A 25202-nucleotide genomic window follows, 5' to 3' on the forward strand; every position below is an offset into this window, starting at 1 on the left:
GGACGATAAAAACGACATAGGGGTTAAAGTTTCTAAACAATAACACAAAAATCCAAAGACAATATCTTTGACTAAGATGTATGCAAGTGGCGAACGGTTCTGATAGTTGGGCTGGGTATAGGTCATACTGCTGATCACACCAACAATATAAAGAAATTTGTATATCATTCGTCACACCAACGCTCACCCTAAGGACGCTGTGACTTCACCAGAGCCTACTTATTGAGCAACGGAAGCACTAAGCTAATAAAAACGGTTAACTCCGACATTTTACTTCATCTGACACCAAAAAATACTGCTAAAAAGACCAAACCTTCGCTTAAATATTTAATTTTTATCATAATTGTTTGTCAGACAATATTAAAAGTCACAAAGCTGGAATAGTGAAAACTGGAGTTTAAGCAATTTTCGAGGTTTAAGACGAAGTGCATTTTTTTTCTCATCAATTTCATCGGTATGTAACTGTCAAGTAGCAACACAAAGGGGTTTCTAAAACCATAGATTACCAAAGGATTTTATGCTGTCTTATAGTAGATTAGCAGTCTAAGCTCAAACCAAAGACAAAAACTTAGTATTCTTTGCTCAAACTGCTCTTACTTTCGCTTAGAAACATAACACTAAATTGTTATTATATTTCTATAGTTTTAGCAAAAGGGGGAAAAGTTTCTATTTTCTCACAAGAAGGTTTAGCGCCAATTTAACCATATTAGCGGGAATTGATAAAAATTTTTACAGGCCGCTAATTTCAGGTACAAATAAAAGAATATGTTGGTACCAGTGAGATGAACATAAAGATGGTTTATACAATCTATGCAAGAGTGAAGTTATGTAATTCTGTTTATAATAGGCCTTACCACATTTGCCCGTCTAATTTGTGGTAATTAGCATTGTACCTGCTAATATGTTTGCAACCACCTGCGTCAGCACAATTTTTCGTAACCCGCGTAGAAGACGAAAAATAAAATGAACCAATATAGCTTCTTCAAATATTTTGCACTTAACGTTTATTTTTGTTACATTTTAGCGTTAGTAAAGTAGTAGCCTGCTTAGTTTTAGTTGTGGTGTAGCGAGTGTCGGTTAATCTAGAAAATACAACAGTTTTAGACGAAAATTTTTCCGTGTAAAGACTCAAATTTTGCCGTGAAGGTACTCTCTAAAAATCTTATACTTCCAGTATTAGTTTAATTCTTATAAATTATCGTTCTGGCAATCGAATTTGCTTTGCTAAGGCTATAGTTTGTTTAGGCTAGCCGATATGAAACGTTGTGAACGTGAAAAGTTTGGCTTGCAAGTTGATAAGTTTTGTACGTCTGTTTGTAGCAGTATATATTGCAGGGCTTCTCAAACTGTGGGTCGCGACCCCGTTTGGGGTCGCAAAATGTAATTTTGGGGCCGTGAAACAAATTTAATTTTTATCAATTGAATTGTTTTTTGATTATTTTTTATTCGCGTTACTGTTTCTACTACGAGATTCTTTTATTACTGCAGGCTGCAGCTACTGTACTTCGGTGGATTGTGTGCAGTTGTATGATTTTACCAGAGACAAAAATACCACTTCAGATTTGTAATTGACGTTTATTGTTTATTGTGAAATGAGGTCGCAGACCCAAAACGTTTGAGAAGCCCTGATATATAGCATATTTTCCACTATGTACGGAGCATCAAGTGATTTAAGCCAGGTTACTGTTAATGTTATCCGTCCCCACCCCGGAAAGCTTAAAGTGTCTGAGTGTGGTATTGATGTACCATATAGGAAAATGGGACGCATTTTCTCAATAGCTGCTTTTCACACAGTTTCTGGAAAAATCTACATCAGTGATATACTTTGGCACTTTGCAAGCATGTCAGTCAGGTGTTACATATACTTCATTGACATAACTTTTATAGCTCTGTGTCATATACCTGTAGGTTACTTGTGGAGCTCATCTTTGCTTATTTGCTGTTTGGTTAATTCATGCTGGTTGGGAAATCATTAAGTGCTGAACGTCTAGATTTTCATTTTACCTAGAATCTCTTTTCACAATGTCAGACCTTTCTTTGTCACCTGCAAAAGGAACCCGTTCCCAAACAAGAGAAAGATATTCAAGTTTGCAGTAAGTAGAGTTATATAGAAATCTGGGTTAAAGTCACTATAAAAGGTTTTATAAAGTATATGCTGAACAGTGTAGCTTATAATTCTGAACATCTTTGGCAGTGAACGAGAAGGCAGATATTTTTCATCGCCAAAAAAGACCAAAGAAAATGATTTAAGAAGTCCGTTACGTCACACACAAGAATATGATGATGCTATGAAGTTTTCTAGGTAAATGATTTACTTAGGATTCATCATTTTACCTTTTCATAATTCTAAGTCAGGGGCGGGCAACTTCTTCGGTCGGCGGGCCTGATATGAGAAAATGAAGTACTTGGCGGGCCGGATTCCTGAATAGATTGGAACGCAGCTTTATCTTATTAATGTTCATGGTCGAAAATGTTTGCTCACAAATGTATGTAGACCCGAACAGAACAAGTAGATTCATGGCCATCTTTCTCAGGTTAGCAAACTTGGACTTATTCAGTGACGCAATAGGGATTGCGGCAGAATTTGGCCGCAGGCCACATTATCATGTACGACCGGAAACTGTCTGCGGGCCGCTCAAAATCCCGTAGCGGGCCGGATCTGGCCCGCGGGCCGTGTGTTGCCCGCCCCTGTTCTAAGTGGTTGTGGCATTGGAATTTGTACCAGATTGTAATGTGTTGCTTTTGCAGGGTCGTATTTTTCCTGAAGCTCAATGAATATTTTAACATTTGCTATTAACCACATTTTCCACACAAAAATTTTTCTGTGCATCTGCAAAATTACTATTTTTTAAACTGTCTGGAATTTGTATCTAAATACTATTGCTTTGCATTTCTAGATCTCAAAGGAGATGGTCACGAAATAGAAAAGGAGCGCTTGAAAGCCAGTTTTCTGATGAGCATAGAGATCGTAGATATCCCACCCACGGATTAAAGTATTTTTTGTTTATATTTAGTATTGGTAAAGCAAAGCTTTCAAGTCTTGGGTTGTCTTGGTTGGTCAAGATTGTATTAATTGGTGACCGGAGTCATAACCAGTTTATCTCATTCGAGTCAGTAGTTATTTACCTTCTGCAATTCAACTTCAGTTGTTTTGGTAAATAAGGCTTGAGTCAATTGTTATTTTAAACCAAGCCATACAGAAAGCAAAAATATAGTTTCGGTCAACCAGAAATGTTTAGGGTTTACCAAAAGTTGCTTCATTTTCCTGTGCTGCACCATACATATAAATTCATTTTTAGTTACACATTAAAGTGTTTCCATAAAACGATAAGGGCTTTGTTTTACTTTAATCCTGAAACTTACTGTTGATCGATATAAACTGACTTAACTTAAGTCAAATCTTCTATGTAATTTTCGTGAAAGGGTCTCAAGTCAAGTCTTTGAAAAAATTGAATCGAGTTGAAGTTCAGTCATGACTATGTTTTTTCTCATAAGCAGCCATATACAGTATACACTACAACTTTAAAGTTTTGGATTGTTTGTCATTGTGTTGAACTGTTTTACAATTTACTTTGGGTTGTGAAACATTTGGCTGAAAAATGCTGGCATAGTATAACTAAGCATTTGTATGCAAATTACGCTGTTGAAAATGTAAATTCCTCATACGCAAGTGAAACCTTAAACCATGTTTTTTTTAAAATAAAATAAATGCTTAGCAGAACATTTATCCTCAAACTGAAAAATTCTTTGCTCGGCTTAAACTCAGCAATGATACCTCACTGCTTAAGCCTTTGTTACCGAGCTTGTCTGTGTGCAATGTTGAAGGAAAATTATTTTTATTACCTTTTTACTTTTTTTGGTCTTGCTTGAATTTGGAAAATTCACCAAGTCCATCGAACAAGAGCAAGCGTTGTTAATGCCTTGCCCAAGGAGATTGCAATAACTAAGAAGCAACGCTGTGTGCTAAACCTGGTTCACTTGAGTAATTGCATGTCTGGACTGGTGTTCTAGCTACTACAGTACAGTCAGTATTACACTATCAAGCTAACAACAAAGTTAATATGTTTGTGCGTGTTTTAACCTAAAACTTGTGCAGTTAGTTTGAAATAAATTATGATATCATTCAAATGTTGCTCCAAATTCACAAAATATGTAGCCAACCCTGTATTGGTACGTTGCTTATGTCTGATGGCATAAGGCGATTTTTCAAACAATCGAATACTGAAAAACCAAATTGCTAATTAGTTATAATATTGGAAAGAAACATGTGAATATTTTATTTATCTACATATTACGTACTTTAGTTTAAGATAAATTTGTTTTACTGTGGCACTTGTACTTTAGTAATGAATTTATGCACACTGTATATACGACATAGTTGTTTTGGAAAATCAGAATGTTCATCTTGTAAAAATGCTGTTTTTTTCTTTTGCGTGTATGTAGATCCAGACATGATGTTTCACATAAGCAGACATCCTCTAACGTCAAAGCAAGCAGTGGTGATTGGTTTGATCAAGTGGAAAAATCACTAGAACTGGAGCAAGAAGCTTCACTACAGGAGCGACTTGCAGAAAAAAGAGCTATAGAGCGCGCCAGGACTTTAAGTGAAACAAGTGGTGTACCTGTACAGCCCGCAGGTAACAGCATCACTAACACTAGAAATATATCTTTGAAGAACTACTGTATGTCTTATAATGCAAACTTTCATTTAATGTTTTATTTCAGTCGAAGAAATTGAAAATGACAATGTTGTTCTAATGCGAAGAGAAAAGCAGATTGAATATGGCAAAAACACTATTGCCTACGACAACTACCTGAGTGAAGTACCGAAGTAAGAAGTGAATTAATTTGACCAAAACCATACTAACTTAAATTTGCTTCATTACTTTTTTACCTTTGTATTGTGTTTAAATTAGCATATACTATAAGTTTTAGCTATAAGTAAAAGGATGTTTGTACTTCTTTAGACGCAATCGTTCGAAATATCACCCAAGAACCCCTGACAAATTTGCCAAATGCAGTCGAAGATCGTTTGATGCTCAGATTCGCATCTGGAGAAAAGCGATTCACAATTGGGAAGAGTATGTTGAAGAGCAAAAAACAAAAGCTGAAAGGTTACAAGATGTTGTTGAGAAATGTTAAAAATATGAGACCTTTTTTTGCAAAAATTGGCAATGTTTTTGTTTGGTTTCCCCAACAATATCATTCATTAGTGAATTAACTAACTGGTTTGTAATATATGGGATATTGTTTGCAATGTTTAGGAAACTTGCTGAAAAGGGCTCAACGTCCACAAGTGGGTGTAGCACCCCAGATAGCAGCATAAAATTTGATAAAGCATCTGTTGATATTTTGGCACCGTTGGAAGATTTAGTGAAATCTGAGCAGGTTGGTAGGTCTGAGTCTGGACAAGTTGAAGATGATTCTGATGATGTTGATGCGTTATGTCTGGAAAATTATACGGAGAAAATTTGACTAAATAAGTTTTCTCCTCTTTTACCCCGATCCATTCAGTATTGTGGGATTTCATAATCTTAACAAATGAGCATGTTCGGACCTGTCTGGTAATGTCATCTATTGTTTCCTTATAATGAGCCAATGCATGTGTTGTTCCCACATATTTTACTTTGTGTTTTATACCTTAACACGTTCCCTTCTTTATTCAATTTAATTTTAAAACATCCAGCAGGTTTTAAGTGTAAATTTGCCTTTAATGTTTGTTGCATTGCAAATAACTAGCCACAGATCGCTTTGCTGTATTTTCCCACCGTAAAGATTTCGTATTTGTTTTTAAAAATATACCAAGATGGCCATATGCGTAAATAACTGATGATGTGATTAGAGTTTTTCACATTTGTCATGTTTTGCAGGACATTATTGAACTGTATGTAATGTTAGTTTGAAATGAAAGCTGCAACCAAAAGTACCGATTTATTTTTAAATTACTTTAATTGTGTTTCTTGACATCTATATCATTGTCAGAATTTCATAGCCTATCCTGACATAACGTTATGTTGGTGAGAACGCATTACTATATTAAATTTCAGATGTTAAGCTTTCATCGGCCCAAACGCCCCTTTCTGGAATTGCATGTGCCCCAGATCAATAATCGTGAATGAGATCCGTTTTGCAAAAGCAAGATATCTGCAAGAACGCTATGACCTAACAATGACAAAAAACTTCTAGCGAAATAAGGAAAAAAAGTTTTCTCACAAAAGAAAGCTTGGGCTATTTCTACTATACCACAAAAGAGCCAAACTAGTGTTTTGTTTAAACTGTATGATAATTAAATGGAGATTGTTCACACGCACTCTTTCATCCTGTCGCCTGTTGTCTCACATAAAGATGTCTTGCTTCTTTTTGTCCTAGATTCTAGGTTTTACTAGAAGCAGTTGTTTTGTTTTCATGTTAGGTTGGTTACTATATTAGGGTGTTCTGCTATGTTAGTAAAATGTTGGCTGGTAATTTTTATTTAAGAATAGAAAACATCTGTATAGCTTTTCTGCTTGTGGTGCTACAGTAGATAGGGAGAAAGGCTCAAAGCGTAGGCTCGGAGACTCCCAAGCCCGCAAACAGAAGGTCTGGGTCACTCTCCCCTGAAAGCATAATAAAACTATAAAAGTAAATAAATCAGTATACAATAAAATAAAAAAGAAGGATATTGAATGGTGATCTACAGTCTAGATCGGGTTAACTTTTATTTTTAATTTCTGTGCACAAACTTTCACTTCACTAGGCGCAAAGCGGTGTGTGAGTAAAAAGAGAGAAATAAAAAGCTAGGAAAAGGAGATAAAGATTAGAGAAAATACAATGTGGCCAACTTACAAATCAAGTTATCGTCAATCATTTGAGACTAGCAAGCAGAAAAATACAATTTGAAACCGTTGAGTAAGGCGAGAAAAGGTTATTATGTCTCTATGGTTATACAGTGCTTTGTAGGTCCTATAGCAGGGCTTCTCAAATGGGGGCCAATAGTCCACCATGGAGCCGTTTTTTGTGGTCCACGACCAGATGCCTCTCTAGTGAGCTACTTTGTGTAAAGACTGAAATAACAAATTCATTCAATCAATTTGCAAAAGACTGTATAGTGTAGTTGTGGGGAAAGACGAGGCAAAGCCTGAAAGCGGGACACAAGTTTGTCACGTTTTTGTGCTTGCTGTGCAAAATTAGCGATGTGAAGGCTACTGCAGACGCAGTAATGAAGTAAAAAGTGTCTTTGCAATCAACACTCTACAGTTTTTATTGATGGGGAGGAGGCCACGGGTTTTAAAGGTCTCTGTAAGGGGGCCACTAACCATGAATATTTGAGAACCACTGTCCTATAGAGTGTGTAAGATATATGTTTACTTTGCCCATCGTTCAGTCGATTGGGGAAACACTAGCTTGTTGCAACTTTTCACTATCAAATCCTTTATTTTTCATCATTGACTGTCTAACTGCAGAACTGTGGGTTCGAGTGAAAGTGCTGTTGCTAACCTTTACACTAAAAGAACAATAGTCTTCCACAAAAGTATAGCCGCACGCAATCAACGTATGTCACAAATAGTAGACCTATCTCAATAGTTTAGGCTTATAAGATAAAAGTTAGTTTTCTTGTAAAAAGACCAGTTGGTAAAAGGGTTAACCATGGCCATCGGTAGCCTATTGCGCCCATGAGCATAACTTGTTGTCTAATGGCTACTCTTTTTAACTGGCTTAGCTGCAAATATTATCTTATAACATTAACAGTATAAAGCTACGATTATTATTGATTTATTAGAGCTACCATTATTTCACCGGAAGAAATATTTTGCATTTCAAGGAATCGTCAAATCTTACAAAAATGGATAAAGTGTATGATGGGAATTTCGATACGGACGATGAAATGTTCTTTGATGCAAATGAAAGTGTTAATCCTGTGCAAGAAAATAATATCCAAGAGAACCATAATAACATTAGCGAACAAGCAGACAAACTAAGTAAATGTGATTTAAATGACAACGTACTTTCAGAAGCGTTGGAAGAAAATCAAGAAGAATCAAAGTCTGCTCCTACTGAAGAAAGTTTAACTGAGGAAGAAAAGGAGGTGAAGACAAATGCACCATTAACTATTTTAATTATAAATAACTCAACTTTTAACTTACATACATAGTATAACATAGTCGATTCATTTTAGACTTCTGAATTATTCAGGGTATTACAATGTTTGTCTGTAAGTTGCTAACCACTGATTTTGTGAATGGCTTTGCAGGATCTGCGACAAGAAGCAATAAAGTTGAAAGATGACGGAAACCAAGAATTTAAATTACAAAGTAAGTTTTTCACATTATGCTATAATGCTAAGTGAAACTGTATTTCTTTTGTTTTAAAGTAGACTAACTTTGATATTTTAAAAGGGTACACGGAGGCTGGCCAGCTGTATTCTCAGGGATTAAAAATTTGCCCAAAATGTTTTGCCAAAGAAAGAGCTGTTCTTTTTTCAAACAGAGCTGCATCCTTAATGAGCATGGTGGAGTACTTTTGTATTACTGTTTTAACATATACAGTATATACATTTTACATAAAATTAAAGATTCCTGATATTTCATGTAAACTTTCAGGACAAGAAAAAGGAGGCAATTCTTGATTGCAATGATGGTAAGTTGTTTCATAAAATGTAAGACTCCTTTTTTACTTCAGTGTAAGCTCTAGCTCAATACTTTACAAATGCTCAACATATCAGCGTTGGAACTTGATCCAAACTACGTGAAAGCTTTACTGCGACGAGCTCAGTTATACGAAGATACAGAAAAGTTGGATGAATCATTAGAAGATTACAAGAAAATCATAGAAATTGATCCCTCTGTTTTCAAAGCAAGACAAGCATGCAAGGTAAGTTATCTCTGATTATATTATAGTTATCTTCTTTCTTTGAACTTTATCATTAACTTTTACCTAAATAATATATGACAGAGACTACCAGAACAAATTAATGAAAGAAATGAAAAATTAAAAGAGGAAATGATGGGTGAGGTTTTCAAAGTTGTACATTGCATCTTGCATAAATACTATTTAATTATCATTGAAGTGTTAGTAGTTTGTGTCGGTGATACTGTAAGCTGTTGGGAGTATTATGGCCTAGTTTTAGTTAACAAAATTATATTTAGTGCAAAGTAATATTTTCTTCATGAACTAAAACTGTTTTTACAGGAAATTTGAAGCAGTTGGGAAACACAATCCTTGGCAAGTTTGGTTTGTCAACAGACAATTTTCAAATGGAAAAAAATTCTGATACAGGAAGCTATAATATTCAATTCAAACAAAACCCTGGTAATTCATGAAGTTTTCTTGGCTTCAAACTTGTGCACTTGAAAGTTGTTGAATACTGTGAGGCAATGTCAAAACGCCGCAGATATGCAAGTTTTCAACAACCAGAAGTGGTTTTTATTTTTGTGTCTTGTGCAATGGGAACATGATGTATCTCCTATGACATCTTGTTTTAACTGAATTTGGATCTTGCTTTCAACCTTTCAGTAGTGTTTATGTCTTAATTGTGATCTTCAGTTTGTTACAAACTGAGCACAAAATTTAAATCACAAAACGACGTATTCTAATGTTGTATTCAGATTAGCTTTTCATGCAATCTTAGGTAGCTTGAAGCAACTTCACTGATCTCGGCGAACTCTTAAAACCCATGTAATGTAACTAGCATCCTTGATTTCAAAATTGTCCGAAAAAGAATTTATTGTTTAAACGTTCACAAACTGATTTGCTCGACTCATGAATTGTTATTGGCTACAAACAATAATTTAGGGATTTTTAATGCCTCTTCGCTTTGCATATACTCAAGTGTACAACATTTTAGAACCCAAGTCAAAGATATCATGACCCTGCAATTCAAAGGATACATAGGAACACATGCAACTTTGCATGTAATGTGAACAAATGTGACTTACACAAAAGCAGTTATTCCAGGGTAAGGTGACTCAGGTTACAGTACTTTGTGATAATTGCCTAGGCTAAACAGTAGGTACTAAGCCTGAAAAGCTAGATGTTACTTGCCCAACGTTTTATGTAATTACTGCTTTCTGATCAACAAAGTATTAAACTTAAAAGGATCTAAAAATGTTTTTATTAACTCCATGCATTCATGTTTTCATAGTCATTTGTTGCCAATTTTAACAACTTCGAACAGCTCAAACTCATCAATTTCGAGTTGTCCATCATCCACTGTATATTTAGCATTGTCCATGAAAACAAATACATCACATTGAATATTTCATGAATCAATTCACTGCCTTCAGGAGTCAACTTACAAGCTTAAACACCAATTGCAGACACACTTATCTGGAAGGAAGTTTATTTTATATGAGCCACAAATTCCCCGTACGCACAATAGGCATCAATGTATTCTGCAGCAATTTGATGCTAGCTGGGCAAGCATCCTTATTTTAGCACTGGTATTCGTCAGTTGAAAAAGAAGGGATAGTGGCGACAATTGTTAAATTTTCACATTTCAAAACATTTTAACAGGTATATAAGTTTTTTTTAAAGTACATAGCACTCAACAGGGGATTGCACGCAGGCAGAGTGATTCACAAAAACTGAATAGACATTCTACTTTTTAACGACAAACTGAAGATCAGCTACGATGAATTGGAACTAAACACCACAGAGTGAAAATAATGGACTAGGAATAATGCAGAGAACAGTAGCAGCTTGTGGAATGCAAAGCCGAACCTGCTAATGCTTGGGCAATACAAATCATGCATTTCAAGATTTCAGAGTGATCGTAATACATATAATAAGCAACAAATGTGAATAACTCGCTGCATATACATAACAACATTAAAACAGTATTACTACAGTACATTCACGCTCATGGCACCGTCTCTACACTTACAAATAACCTATTCAACTGTATAATATCATGAGATGAATGTAAAAAATACAAACTGACAAAGCATATGTGTGAAACACCCACTACATCTGTTACAGAGTAAGTAATAAGATTTCATAATGCAGTTTATTATTGTACTTAGATTCTATATTGCTAGACCAATGTGTCATGCCTACGTTCATGAAATCCCTCACATTGCATGTTTGAGTTCAGAAAATAATCAACATAGAATAGTATTCTGTGGCGCACAGATTTCATATGAAGCATTAAAGATATAAATATATATACACATACATGATACTCATAGATCTTGTAAAAGTTTGACAGGTTTGTTCTTAACAGACAAGAGCTTGTACTCGCAATAAAAAACATAGTCCAACTTCAACTTATTGTCTATTTGCAAGGGTTTCTGAAAGCCAGTCGAGCCCTTCATATAATCCAGTGCCCTCTGTTGCACAGGCTGCTTGGATATACCACTAAAAATGTAAAATAGCATAAAATGTATTTATTAACAATATTGGATGTAGCGACGAAAGTTGTGGGGTCAATCACATCATTGCAGGATCTAATGTTTAAAGTGTAAGACTTTATGCATTCTTCAAATTCTATTGTCTTAGCCAGATGTGTGCAATGATTTCATGTGGCCTGCATGGCATATAATATAACCTTCATTATGCATGCAAAACGTATCCAAAAAAACTTCTTATAATGAAACTTTTTGTGGATTTCGCTCAACCTCAATTACCTAAACGTTTTGGTGGTAATGTCAGGTTGTGTACGTCACTATGAGTGTTATTACAATGTTTGTTACAAAATAATTTGAAAACACAACAGCTTTCCAGCTATACAGTTAATATGGTTCTTCTTATACATAAATATACACCAAACCATAACAACCCCGAATGCAATGATCTTAATTCTTATCAATTTTGTTGAAAAATCATGATCTACCTAAGCGATTATATTTAAGAAGGGACACTGTTTCATAAAACAAGAATTATTTATATAAGGAATTGTGGTTTTTAATTGTCATTTACAATAATATCTATTTTTTGAAACAAAGCAAACCGATTGGAGATTGCATCATGTTATAGGCCAAACTAAACAACCTTATACATAGGTGAAATTTCATTGTTTTTGTTGTCAACCTACATGATAATAACAGTGTTTGCACGAGCCCACATAATTTTCTTTGTAGCACATCTCTATTACTAGCCACCATTTACCCCTGCCAATAATGACAATGTTGCAAATAAATTATACCTCGTATCACTAATTAGTATTACCATTAACTCAATTTAATAACATGGTATAATTTAAACTTACTTTTCGACTGGATAATCTTGCTAAATCGAGTTTATTTTGTATTTCAGCACAAGATAGGGCATTTGGTAAATCTTGTTTATTTGCAAACACCAAGATAATTGAATCTTTTAATTCATCTTCGGAAACCTTAAGTCAAAATACCAATAGTTAAATTTTTGTAAACAAGTTCATACCAGCACTCATGCCAGGTAGGTTACCGGGCATGTTCCACTCGATATTTTATATTTCCTTTAATAGGAAACGTTTACCAGTCATGCGATTACAATATTTGTTTAGTTTTATTATCATTTCTTCTGGTTAAGAAAAATTTAAACTTCAGGATACAAATGTAAACAGGCACCCTAAAATTTGCAAAGCTCAGGCACCTGTGATCACCCATCCTAAAACTGACCTCACTGACCCTCAGTGATGGGTGAATACAGTCAACTTATTTAAATTGGAGATTTTGATTAATTTCTAAATGTACATACCATTTAAAATTTGAACAAATTATATATTAGAGATAAAAATGACAAAATATACGTAACAGAGTCTTTTGAAGAAATAATATGCCCCCTGTGCAGCATGGCTAAATTTTGTAATACAGTAGAATCCACTTAATATTCTGTGACCATTTTGGAACAGTCTCGAATTTTACTTTATAAAACTCCCTGTTTGCTATGACCAGTCTTCAGATATTACAGACGAAATCAGTTAATCGCGTAGTCAATTTACCTTTTATTTACTTTTTTATTTTATGCTCTTTTATGCGATTACCCGGTTCTGTTGCAAACAGTAGCCTAGGTGTTGTCAGAACTTCATCTTACACATTAGCTTGAAAGCAGACTGCTAGACACATTAACTTCTCACATGATCATCTTTTACTATTCATTACACACGTAATCGAAGTATACTGCATGATTTGTGATAATAAGGCATTGTTGCATATGGTAATCGGTGAACAACGTTCGTAAGAATTAGTGCGCTCAGCCTTTTGATGCTATGGTGTTGTTAAGCAAAGTAAGAAAGATACGGTTGTGTGTTTTCGGCAATAGAAAAAATAAATTCTTTATTGATAAAATTAATATCATGCGTGTCTTCCAGGTGTCCTTACATGTTAGAAAAAAGAAACAAATCAAGCTTACTAATTTTAGTGTATCCACACGGCGAGCTGATTGCAATACAAAAAGGTATTGTGACATGTTTAGTTAACCGGCTTTTAGACTTTGGAGTCCTGTGCTATACAGCCAAACTAAAAGAACCTTTTTCATGCGGTTTTATATTGCTGTTTAATTCATCTATGTAATATTGTCTTCACTTTTGTGTCATGAATTAAAACACTGTGAGTTACCCAGTTTTCTGCTGACGCTTTTGTGTGTTGGCAAGGCTAATAATGTGAATAATCATAACTTTTTACGATAATAATGTGTCTTCATGGACCTGCTTTGTCTGTATAAGAAAAATCAGAACAATGCAAAGCTTCTTCAAGAAAAATATGCGATTAAGTGATATAAATCTACGAATCAACCAAGAATTTCTATTCAATTCATCGATTTATGTGACTAACCGGTGTATTTTCTTCTCATGTGAATAGAAATGGTTTGGGATTATGGAATTCTGTGTGATAAAGCAATTTATGTGTTTAATTGATTTCGACTGTATGAAAAATTTTTCCGTCTTCTTCAAAGTTTTCTCTCAATTCTTAAAGTTAGGTATCAAGCATCATGACAGTCACAATTGTGCCAGATATATATTCTTAATTCACCTACTAAAACTGACTGTTATGTTGCTGTTTAATGTTAGTGAAATAAATAATAAATTTGATGTTTATGTCATTTTGTGCCAAACTGTATCAATCTTGGTGGGGTGAAGCGGTATCAAACTGTAGCAATTTCGGTCATTGCAACCATTTGGATATTAGGACCAAAATGGTCACGAAATAAGTCTACTGTATTAATACTACTTTAGTAAAGGTACCATTTTGTGCAGCTCTTCTCTTGCCTCTTCCACTCTCTCTCTATCGTTGCTATCAACAACAAATATTATGCCCTGGGTGTTCTGATAATAATGGCGCCACAAGGGACGGATTTTGTCTTGGCCGCCAACATCCCACACAGTGAAACAAATATTCTTATATTCCACTGTTTCAACATTGAAGCCTAAAAAAGAAGTACGTTTTGTAAAATCTGACATAAAATGAGGTATGATACTTACGGTTAAGTTACAACAACCTTGTACTATAAATAAATTTGCCATTGTTCAAACATATATATAACAAACCAATGGTTGGAATGGTGGTCACGATTTCTCCAAGTTTCAATTTGTAAAGGATTGTTGTTTTCCCAGCAGCATCTAAACCAACTGGTAAATATAGAAAAATTTTAGTAAAAGCTATCTTTTAAAGCCATAAAAATGATTCCAATTGAAAAAATATAAGCTCACCCATAAGAATTCTCATGTTTTCTTTGGAAAAAAGCCTGGTAAACATTTTTGCAATGGAAAGACCCATCTTAGTTACTGCTTTATATACAGGCAAAGCAAGTAAATTAATGTTCTTCCACAAAAAAGGTACTGTAACCCAAAACAAGATGCAATGGTCCACTCAAATAAACAACTATGCTTAAAAACTGAATTTGCCTTAAAAAAAATATGAAAATCTTGCCCAACTTTTCAAGAAATAAAAAGAATTAATGCATTTCAAAATAACATAATTTGTAACAGTGCATTCAGAAAATGGATAACTTATCTGTGACCTTATAGGGTAGGCTAGCCAATTTGCGAAAAACTTCATATAACGCAAAGTAAAACGAATAAAGCAGGTTCTACTGATCACACAGCCATGGTTTTTATATCATTAGAAGCGCATTTTTATTCTCTATACAGTCAAGTCTTGATTTAACGGACTTCGATTTAACGGACTTCGGATTTAACGGACTCAATATGCGCAGATCTATGAGTAAAAGAATGTACCAAAAGAATGGTTTTTATTGTTTTGGAATTCGCCAGGCTACTTGCGTGAAACGATTAGAAAGCTGTCTCTCACAACGTCACAATACCAGCGTATTGTGATCTATCAGCGTACTCTGTACGTCACAATACCAGCGTATTGTGATCTATCACCGTACTCTGTCAGCGTACTCTGTACTCTGTTAGCAAGAGCCTTCATTCGGTGCACCTTAGAATCAGTTAGAACCTGCCTGTGTTTAGTACGGTGCATTATGTCTAAGCCAAATGAAACACGTAAACGTGTGAACTTGTCGGTGATGCAGAAACTAGAACTGATCAAAAAGCTTGAAAAAGGGGCCAGCGTTGCGAGTGTTTGCGATCAGTATGGTGTCAAAAAACAAACAGTCTCAGACATTAAGAAGAGCAAGGACAAGCTGTTGAAATACGCTACGTCTTATTGTGTTGATGCGGCGTCTTCCAAGGGTGGTGAAGTGAGCAACAGAAAACATATGAAGATGGGTAAGGAACAATCTTTGGACGCAGCAGTTATGAAGTGGTACGTTCAACAAAGGTCCAGTGGAGTGAATGTGCGTGGGAAAGAGTTAATCGCAGCTGCTGCTAAACTTGCTACCAGTCTTGGCTTAACCGATTTTAAGGGCAGTGATGGGTGGCTTTGGCGATTCCGGAATCGCCACGGATTATTTAACGAGGTTCTGCATGGCGAGGCTGGTGATGCAGATACGGCAAGTGTGGCCCCCTTTCGCAAAAAATTAACAAAGCTGATTAGTGACGCAGGCCTCACCCTATCTCAAGTATATAACGCAGACGAGACGGGAATTTTTTGGCGTTCTATCCCGAAGAATTCTCAAGTCCGTCAGGGTGAGGAGAAGACCAAGGGGAAGAAGACAAGCAAGGAAAGGCTGTCGGTCCTGGTCGGGTCCAATGCCACCGGTACTCACCGACTGAAGCTAGCCGTGGTGGGCAAATCGAAGAAACCACGGGCATTTAAGGGATTAAACGTCGAGCGTTACCTGCCAGTAGTTTACTACAACTCTAAGAAAGCTTGGTTTAACTCTGCAATATTCACTGATTGGTTTTTCTCGCATTTTGTGCCTGCGACTCGGAAATATCCAGAAGTGCTGAAGATTTCTCCTGATGATGTACGAGTGGTCCCATTTTATGCGGCCCGCCGGCACTTGCAGAAACTCCTACTCATCACTTATTGTTTTAATTAAACAGGTTACATGACAAAATATTATTCCCTTTACGAGTGTGTTTTTCTCTTCACTTTCAGTGCGTAAACACACACACGCCAGTCGCGCATGTATTGCAACATGCTTTCAGAAACTAGCTGTACACTTCTCACGCATTGTTTGATCATAAAATACAAATACGGTAGCGGCTACCGTAGGCCTTTGTGATGAAGATTGCGTAGCTTTAAACGTAACTGAGTGTGAAATGCAAAAATTGTGTTTAATATGAATATGCGTTTATTTACACACCGGGTAAATTTTCCTACTTTGTAATGAGAGTGTGCGGCCCGCCGGCTGCAACATTTTTGCAATATGCGGCCCTCAGTACAAAAAGTTTGCCCACCCCTGGTCTACGCTATAGCAGAGTACTTGACTGTACACTGTACAGTAGTGGGAGTATGTTATTTTCGATTAACGGACTTTTTCCAGCAACGGACTGCTGCTGGTCCGCATTTGTACGTTAAATCGAGGGTTGACTGTATTATACTTTAAAACCGGAAATTTTTAATCAATATCTTTCAGGTGGTAGCAAAATTACACCAACAATTTTTGCGCCAGTGTACGAATGCAAAAAAACTGTATTTCACACTTATTTGAGCGAGTTTTACTGTTTTAAAGAGCATCTACGTGCACCCCAGATACTTTTGTCTTTACACCTATTTATAGTAAATAAATAAACAATTGTGACTTTATACAGTATCTTGTCTACACTCAAATCCCTGGAAACATTTGCGTCTGTTGCTTGTTTTTCAGTTCATTATTTTTCAAAGTGAGGTGTTAGGCTAGCTCGGCTGAGTGTATCGTATAATATCACTTATTTTTCTTTATTGACTGCGTGGAGGGAAAATTGCAAAAAAAACGTTATAGCCTAGCAAACTGAAGGACCAACGATATGAAACACCGCTGAAACTTGAAAGAACAGAGCAAATGTTGTCTTATGTTTTCGTTTTATTGCAATAAAAATTATATTGTCTGGAATGTTATCGTTGTAAAGTATGTTTTAGAGAATGAAATTACGTTCATAATCATGTAAAAATCTTTGCCGTACGATCTGTAAATCTTTTTATATTTAAGTTTTAGTCGACCTCAAAGAAAATTTTTCACATATCCGGTAGTCTACTCTAAGGAAAGCCGAAGAGTAGCCTAACCTAACCCAAAATGAAAACAGATCAGAATATGTTGCTAGACGTAAGTGCTAATCAAAAATTCCGTATCAGACTGTATTAGCTCACAACAAACGTATCCTTTAGAAACAGCAAAGTGTCGGAAACAGGCAAGACATTCCAACACCTCAAAGCTTAGCTACCGCAGTTCATTAATTGTCTTCGATCGGTGTGGCTTTTATTCATGCGTCATCTGGGCTCCAAATTTACAACACATCTATTATGACGTATCAAAACGATAATCTCAGCGCCAAAACTTGGTGAATTTTTATTAATTTCTAAAAACTGTTCGCTTCATGTTGAACATTAGTATATTTTTGTCTGTATACTCAAATGTGCAATAAAATTTTTTTTTAAAACTTCAAGTTTTAGTTTATGAATACAGCTTTAAATTAGCTAGAAGTAAAATAAGTATTTGAGATTTTCGTTAAAATATTTAAAATAATATTACATTAACAATAATATTCTAAAAATCATAATTTTAAAAAACCAAAGATTATTGCTAATAACAATTAATCTCTAATATTAATTAATATTAATAGTTTAAATCAGGGGTGTCAAGCTCAATCGCACCAGGGGCTAAAACTCACACCTTATTTAACGCCACGGGCAATAAGGATAAAACTTGATTGAACATTTTGTGACACGAGTACATGAATTGGAAAAGGCAGCGAAACAACACCAAATTTTTGATGTTTTTGACGATTTTTCACTGGGCTATTTTTGATTATTCTTCTCTTACATCATTATGTTTCATTCATCTCCTTGCAAAAGCATTAAAGAAGTAACAAACAATAAAGAAAAAAACATCCCAGATTACAAGCGTTAGAATAAATCGATTTATGCTATCGTATGATGGGGCAACTGTTGTGCTGCTGTATTGTGCGATTTGTTATAATCTTGTTTCTTGCTTGAAAAAAGTAAGTTATACTGTACAATGATCTCGCGGGCCTGAAATAGTTCAATGTATAAAATAGCATTGCGGGCAAAGTTTTATTGTAAAGCGGGCCGGGAGTTTGACACATATGGTTTAAATAGTAACTAGGTTGTAGCCGGAGTGGACATACTAAAATCTTATGATGCTAAAGATTTCCTCCGCAAAATTACTGTTTTTGTAATTATAAGACAAGTGGATTAAGAATAGAATTTGACAAGAGTTTAAAACTTGAAACGTTAGTCTCTTGACTGGTTAGTGAATATATTTTATAAACACTTCTAATATTTATGTCAGCTTACCGGTATAAATTTTCAATTTTTCTTTAGCTTGACGCAATAATATTATTTGTATTAATTTATACAGAAAAGATAAATTAACCACTATAGTAGGTTAAATAGTTTGCACGCATGTTTGTAGGCAGAGATAACTGTTTAATTGTCGCATATACCAGACTAAGAATAATAGACAAACTACCATAATATATGCGACGATTAACAATTTGGTCTCTGTTGCAAACCCCCGCTCTTTGCGATTTATTCAAAACTCATGGAAAATCGGAACTGGCTATCAACATTTTCCTAAGTCAGCTCAGACACTTAATAATATCAAAACACACTGGAATTTTAATGAACTTTCAACATATACGTTGCTATAGCCCATCTTGAGCAACAGGATTTTTTCTGGCGTTGGGAAAAAGGTTTACATTCTCACTCGTATTATAATAAACCTGCGTAAAATTTGTTACTCAAGACTCCCTCATATAAAACGTCTACCTAATGTAATTTTTTCTGTGTTTGCTGTCACTACCTCACATTTGCCATCAAACAAGCGATTTCAATGATTGTTGTACTTATAAACAATTTATGGACTGCTACGTCGCGACCAATTTCTATAAAAGTTACAAAAATTATCTCCAATTGCCCTAAAAGGCGGTGCCAATTCCGCCCCTTATAATCAATTAATAATAACGTTAAAAACTTTTAATCACGCGAGACGTATAAAACTACAACAAACTCGAGGCTTGCGTAAACACCAGACTTTTTCTTCATTGCGGAATGCAAGATGAAACTTTTGCTCAAGGCAAAAAAGGCAGATGAAAACGGGAGAACATCGCTAGAGTCATATTCTATACAACAGAATAATCTAATTTGTAGACCGATTGAAGGAACGCTTGAAATTGCCAAGAACAAACATTTGATAGGAACTGTCTGATGTACTATTTCGAGCCTTGGAAAAGCCTCGCTGCTTCTCGTGACGCTTATAGTAAGGCAACAGTATAACGAGCACCCCGTAAAAATGAACTTTTAGCTCCAGGGCAGCTATTCCAATAGTTGGCAAATGATAACAAACACAGAAAATATACCCAATTACTTTGTAACTTAACAATGGGCTATATTTAGTGGGCAGTTGCACAAGGAAAATAATTAACTACAAAAAATCCCCCCAAGAAAACGGAAATAAGCAAGTTAGATAAACCCTTGTTGGTTAAAAAATAGTCTACCCACTGAATATAGCCTTTATACAACAACTGGTTCCTGGCGCTGTTAAGGCAGTGAAGTTGCATATCAGAAACCAATGCACTTCCCATCGGGGAGCCCTTTGCACATTGCGCCAGGCCCTGATCACAAAGCAATTTTTGCAAATCTCGAATGCTGCGTGCACTAGGACTCTACCATCAAATGAGACCTATGTTGCTTATTTGAGGTTTCGGCAAAAGTTAATTCAATCGTCGGTAACAACTTCTAACAAACGAGGTTTCTTACGAGCGGGTTCATCGCTGCAGACTTCATTAGCAACCTTATCGTCATTCATGTCAAGATCTTGTGTCTCAGTATCTTTGTTTTCAGCGTCATTAGCCACAACCTTGTCCTTGAGTGTCTCACTTTCACCAGTAATGCTAGGGTTGGTTTTGTTGGCATCAGCTACATCTGCTACGATTGACGTGTCTTCTTCTTCTTCTGACTCATCATCAGAATAATCCACAAGTCCAACAAGACCGTTTTTCACAGTAACATCATCTTCACAAGGTGCAGAAGTAGTCTTTTCACTTTCGATCCCGTTACTCTTTAGTACATTTTCAACGACTTTGTCTTCTGCGTTTAGACCGAGTTTCTTCGTAACTTCTGCTTTATCTCCTTCCAATATGCTATCGATGTTGATTTTTTGAGTTTCGAAAGAATCTCCAGATGTGAATGTGAGAGCGTCATCATCATCTTTCTCAAACCAAAGCTCCTCCTCTTCCTCCATGCTTCTCGCATCTCTACGGAAACGATGATTTTGTTCTGAGCTGTCGGAAATGGTGAGTTTGTGATTTTCACGATTCTTCTGCTGGTCATATCGTAATTTCAACCTTGAAAATGTCTTCACGTACTCGATACTCTGCAGGCGCTTGTAATGCTTCTCGACTATGTATTCAATCAAACTTTTGATATCTTCAACCCGGATGTACTCGAAGGTTTCCAGAATTGTTGAATTGAGAAGATTATACCTCTTCGCAGAGCGAAACAATGCTTCAACAACTGGATCAAACAGATCGCCTTTGATGATGTAGCGATTGTAAAATTCATCCTTCGTGCTGATGATTCTTCTCATAAACCGAAGTGCTGCCAATGAAAGGAAAGTGTGCTTGGAGTTGAGCAGCACTAAAACTCTACGAAGCAGATCTTTATTGAGAATGTAGTTCTTCACATGGTAAGTATGATGCTCAACAGAGAAAGTGACGAGATCTAAAATAAGACTTAGTAGATGAGCAGTCTGGTAATCATCTTTTCCAGGCCGTTTCTCATCTGCAGTATTTGCTAGTAGTGGTGCCATCAAAACATGCATACAGTTCCTGTAGAAAAACCCCAAGAATTCAGTCTTTTCATTCTTGTTTGGCATCATGTTTTCTGGGTCCAGCAGTACCCTGAGCAGCCCTGTTAACTGCATTGCACAACTGAGCTCTGGATCGGGGTCACAAATCATCTGCTCAATAACGAGATTTAAAAGAAACAAGTCGTCATCTCCGTCAGTGCAACTTTCATTCATTTCATGATGTGCAAAATCACGCACCATGGAAGGGCTGTGTTCTACAACGTGAGCAAATACATCAATTGCAAGTTTGTGCGATTGGGTGTCATCACTAGCTAATAACATTTCAACTGCTGGCAGCACACCAAGCTCTGATAGCCGACGAAAAAAATCATCACGGGCAGCAGGTTGCAAGGTCTGGGATAGAGAGCATAGCTCGCGTACAAATCCAGCAAGCTCACGACGACGTTCATCAGCAGTGGATTCCTCTCGAAGCTGTTTGAACATCAATGACAAGAGATTTTCATCACTTTGCACCAGATGTACGATTTCAGCCTGTTAAGATTACAAATGATAATGTCGCTTGTTAGCTAAATAATTTCTCCGTATATATTCCGATTAGTAAAATGATATAAAAGTAAAATAACCAATTCATTATCACATGGCTGAAAAAAAAACATCAATATAACGTACCTTATTAAAAAATATCAAAGAACTCAATGTAGAGAGCATGTTTTCTTCAAAAACAGAAGGAGTTGGCAAAACTACATCCTGGATGTACTGCAGTCGAAAGGTTTGGTGAATTTTTCTTTTAAGGTCTGGATTTTGTATTGGTAGCACTTCCTTGAAACTAACTTCGCGCAGAAGATACTCTCTATGTTTTTGTGGTTCCATCAGAGCTGGGTCATGTTCTAAACAGCCGACCACATCCATGATATTTCCTTCTTGCAACAAAACATCAAACAAACTGCTTTTGTTTAAAAGAAATATGCTCTTCATTATTTCATACAAACGATGAAGGCCATCTGTATTTTCCAAGTCTTCACAGGTATGAAATAAAGTCAATAGTTTTGGTATGTAGTCAGACTCTTCAATCGCTCTAGCCAACTGTTCACGTCGTACTAGAGATGTCAATGCAGAAGAAAAAAGATCGGCAATTTCTTCCAGCTCTCCTAGTTCACAGGCCGGAAGCACATATGGAGAAGTGGATTGCCTTTGAAGAGAGCCATTGCTGTTGTCGAATGAACCGCTTGCTATTTCATCATCTTCTTCATCAACATCTCCGATATCCTGAGTAATGTCCACAGATGGATCTTTTCCTTGAACCTATTCGCAAAATAGATTAATATAATATTAATAAAATATTAAAATTATTAACGTTATACCATATGGTTAATAATTAATAATACAGTTAATATAGGACAGCGCACATCAATACTGAACACTGCTAGTTGTACAATATAGAATACATATAAAAAATCTTGTTACACTTTCTCGGGTATGCTACTGATAGTTCCCTTATTCTCATTTTTTATACTAAACGAGAACGCAGTGTTTACATATGCCTTAAGTAAACACAACTGTGGTACTGATAACACCAGTCAATAAAACTGAGTAACTAGCTTAGGAAATACCGTTTCTTATTTAATTTTTCATCCTGATTCCAAAAATACTGCCAAAACTTGTGTAGAATGTCAGGTTTCCCAGTTATCCCTTCAGTTACATATTAAAAGACTGAGTATACTACAACTCATAAAAAATAGACAGAAACTGAAAGATCTTGCTATGGTAACAGTGCAAGTCTAACGGTTCAATCTTGATATTGCTAAGAGACAGTTTGCTAATGTTATTCACAGTTCTGATTTTGTTGTCAACTGTTGGATGAAGGTTTGTTTCTCGCATTCTTCTTCTACAGTAGACTCAGTTTAGAAGAGCAATTGCAATCACAGGAACCTTTTTGATACAGGTACGTTAGTTTTGAAACGCTCTTGAGATAAACATTTTTGAAATCTTTTGTCACTGTCATATCCCATACCCAAAGTTGAATGGAAGAAGTGAAGATGAAAATGTACAAAATAAATTTTCAGATGACAATGTGCTTTGAACGCTTCACAGGGGAAAAAATTAACAAATATGAATTTGTAACATTGTCAGTTTCTTAATTAAAAATTTCCAAAACTCCCAAATACTAAAAACTTGATTTTAATTATCCAGTGCTTTGAAAATACAAATGAGTCTTGCACAACAATACTTGCTGTGCAATTTTCACAAAGTTTATTTATTAGGACCCAACTTTTTACCAAGCTTTTTTTGGGCCAAATGTTCCACATCAAAGCTTAATTTCGGTCCAAACATGCACTGACAAAAGCAATTGATTGTATTTCTTGTTCAATTCAATTCAAAAATTTCCAAAAACCACAAATTATTTTCATTATCTAATGCTTTCACAATACATTTGACAAAACCCAATTTCATGTCTAAGGGTGAGTTTAACACTGAATTCAAAGGCAACCAGACAAAGACACAAGCTCCGTATTGAAATGCCATGTTACAATTGAATCCCTATTCCCTAATAACTGGTTTCTCAACCCATGAGTTATGATTCAAAGTTGAGTAACCAACTCGCCATCCAATTTTCAATGGGTCAGTAAATTTATTCGTTATGAGTCTATGACCCATTTTTTGACCAACCCATTTTCTGGTCCAAATACACACTGACAATTTTAAGCAATTGATTGAGTTTCAGTCAGTACCAAAATTCTTTTAGACCTATGTCTTAAAATATTGAAATTATCATCAAATTTTCTTTATTGCAACATGCTATCTACTGTGTAGTGTGTTTAATGAGCAACATGTAGAAGCTAAGTGACAGTTTTCAGGGACAATTGGTTACCATTATACAAAATGGCAGCCTTAAATCTTGGCGTTTGCTTGAACTATCAAACACTTTCCAATGCGGCTTTGCCTCGTGATTCTGCCTATGGTCCAAAAAAATTAACAGACAAAGGACTTTATGCAAACAGAAAACCAAAAAATATATGAAAAAACACAAACTCTACATTGGTGGCGGTATACATAGACAAAAATTTTCTGTTGACCAGTGTTATCAGAAACAAAGATTGGTCAGGGTCTGGTTCAATAAAAAAATGTGTTGAAAACCGATAGAACATATCACATCCTGGATAGATATTCCAATAGTGGCATAAGGTAGAATAAATTGCATATAAGACGACAATGGAATTAAATCTTTGCATGTGGATTTTCCGATTTCAAAATTGCAGCTAGCAGCTCTGACTAGATTGCAACCACAAGCTTATAGCATTGCTACAGACATGTGATACAACGACAAATTCATCCAATCACACGCTTAAAACACCAGTACATCTGAAAAATTAGACAACCAAACTGCCCTTATATAACTACAATAGATAAGCTGTTGGTTAAAATATTGATGAATAAATGCAAAGCGTGAATGAATTGAGCATTTTGACAAGCCGGAGTTGGTAAGATTTTTATCTTTATAAAAAACTGAGAGATATATAATGAAGGTAGTGCTATGGTATCTCTGCAAATGGCATAATTTAGTATTAATTTTTATAGGTATGATATATACTGTTCATTCATTTTAAGAAAACAAACTTACTTCACAAATCTTTTCCCATATCTCATCACAGCCAGCTTTTTCTTGAAAGCTCAAGGCGAGATCTGTGTTTTCTCCCTCAGACCAAACAATCAGTGTCTCTTGTTGCTTTTGGTATGCGGTGTCAGATAAAATTCGGGATTCTAGCAGCAGAGAACCATCCTGCTCTGCACGAACTTGCAGACTCAATCCTTTAAGGCGTTCTGTGTAGACTGCAGAGACGTGACCTGTCCCACAATCGTCCCACTGTCTGTCCTCATTGAGGGTGTACACTTTTACACGCCGTCGTGTGTCAGCCATATTTAAAAAA

The 25202-nt window shown here is 35.8% G+C and overlaps 4 protein-coding genes across 4 annotated transcripts; 2 read left to right on the forward strand and 2 right to left on the reverse strand.

Moving 5' to 3' along the window:
* The first annotated feature begins 1891 nt into the window (after nucleotides 1–1891).
* Nucleotides 1892–6501, forward strand: LOC143460743 (uncharacterized). Its single transcript, XM_076958356.1, has 7 exons — nucleotides 1892–2093; nucleotides 2195–2302; nucleotides 2898–2993; nucleotides 4444–4637; nucleotides 4726–4831; nucleotides 4968–5114; nucleotides 5265–6501. Exons 1-7 carry the CDS (start codon nucleotides 2023–2025, stop codon nucleotides 5473–5475), a joined length of 933 nt encoding a protein of 310 aa, XP_076814471.1. The 5' UTR covers nucleotides 1892–2022; the 3' UTR covers nucleotides 5476–6501.
* Nucleotides 6502–6953: 452 nt separating this feature from the next.
* LOC143459063 (tetratricopeptide repeat protein 1-like) lies at nucleotides 6954–9566 on the forward strand. Its single transcript, XM_076956026.1, has 8 exons — nucleotides 6954–7531; nucleotides 7802–8065; nucleotides 8231–8291; nucleotides 8376–8488; nucleotides 8580–8616; nucleotides 8702–8850; nucleotides 8932–8986; nucleotides 9169–9566. Exons 2-8 carry the CDS (start codon nucleotides 7823–7825, stop codon nucleotides 9297–9299), a joined length of 789 nt encoding a protein of 262 aa, XP_076812141.1. The 5' UTR covers nucleotides 6954–7531; nucleotides 7802–7822; the 3' UTR covers nucleotides 9300–9566.
* Nucleotides 9567–10301: 735 nt separating this feature from the next.
* LOC143459064 (ADP-ribosylation factor 4-like) lies at nucleotides 10302–14844 on the reverse strand. The gene is made up of 5 exons (XM_076956027.1): nucleotides 14606–14844; nucleotides 14444–14524; nucleotides 14141–14322; nucleotides 12185–12310; nucleotides 10302–11334 (listed from the first exon to the last, which is right to left on the reverse strand). The coding sequence occupies exons 1-5, from the start codon at nucleotides 14670–14672 to the stop codon at nucleotides 11245–11247; spliced, it is 546 nt and encodes a 181-aa protein (XP_076812142.1). The 5' UTR covers nucleotides 14673–14844; the 3' UTR covers nucleotides 10302–11244.
* Nucleotides 14845–19427: 4583 nt separating this feature from the next.
* Nucleotides 19428–25192, reverse strand: LOC143459310 (serine/threonine-protein phosphatase 4 regulatory subunit 3B-like). The gene is made up of 3 exons (XM_076956403.1): nucleotides 24896–25192; nucleotides 21946–22578; nucleotides 19428–21807 (listed from the first exon to the last, which is right to left on the reverse strand). Exons 1-3 carry the CDS (start codon nucleotides 25190–25192, stop codon nucleotides 20185–20187), a joined length of 2553 nt encoding a protein of 850 aa, XP_076812518.1. The 3' UTR covers nucleotides 19428–20184.
* Nucleotides 25193–25202: the final 10 nt, after the last annotated feature.

This window comes from Clavelina lepadiformis, chromosome 5, assembly GCF_947623445.1.
Source record: "Clavelina lepadiformis chromosome 5, kaClaLepa1.1, whole genome shotgun sequence".
Classification (NCBI taxonomy): Eukaryota; Metazoa; Chordata; class Ascidiacea; order Aplousobranchia; family Clavelinidae; genus Clavelina; species Clavelina lepadiformis.

Coding starts and splice junctions, on each gene's coding strand:
- LOC143459064 (XM_076956027.1), bottom strand. CDS start 14,672: ATGGGTCTTTCCATTGCAAAAATGTTTACCAGGCTTTTTTCCAAAGAA. Junction 14,525..14,605: donor AAACATGAGAATTCTTATGG/GTGAGCTTATAT, acceptor TATATTTACCAG/TTGGTTTAGATGCTGCTGGG. Junction 11,335..12,184: donor CAAGATTATCCAGTCGAAAA/GTAAGTTTAAAT, acceptor TTACATTTTTAG/TGGTATATCCAAGCAGCCTG.
- LOC143459063 (XM_076956026.1), top strand. CDS start 7,823: ATGGATAAAGTGTATGATGGGAATTTCGATACGGACGATGAAATGTTC. Junction 8,066..8,230: donor TAACTGAGGAAGAAAAGGAG/GTGAAGACAAAT, acceptor ATGGCTTTGCAG/GATCTGCGACAAGAAGCAAT. Junction 8,987..9,168: donor ATTAAAAGAGGAAATGATGG/GTGAGGTTTTCA, acceptor CTGTTTTTACAG/GAAATTTGAAGCAGTTGGGA.
- LOC143460743 (XM_076958356.1), top strand. CDS start 2,023: ATGTCAGACCTTTCTTTGTCACCTGCAAAAGGAACCCGTTCCCAAACA. Junction 2,994..4,443: donor TATCCCACCCACGGATTAAA/GTATTTTTTGTT, acceptor GCGTGTATGTAG/ATCCAGACATGATGTTTCAC. Junction 5,115..5,264: donor CAAAAAACAAAAGCTGAAAG/GTTACAAGATGT, acceptor TGCAATGTTTAG/GAAACTTGCTGAAAAGGGCT.
- LOC143459310 (XM_076956403.1), bottom strand. CDS start 25,192: ATGGCTGACACACGACGGCGTGTAAAAGTGTACACCCTCAATGAGGAC. Junction 22,579..24,895: donor TATGGGAAAAGATTTGTGAA/GTAAGTTTGTTT, acceptor TTTTGCGAATAG/GTTCAAGGAAAAGATCCATC. Junction 21,808..21,945: donor CTTTGATATTTTTTAATAAG/GTACGTTATATT, acceptor TAATCTTAACAG/GCTGAAATCGTACATCTGGT.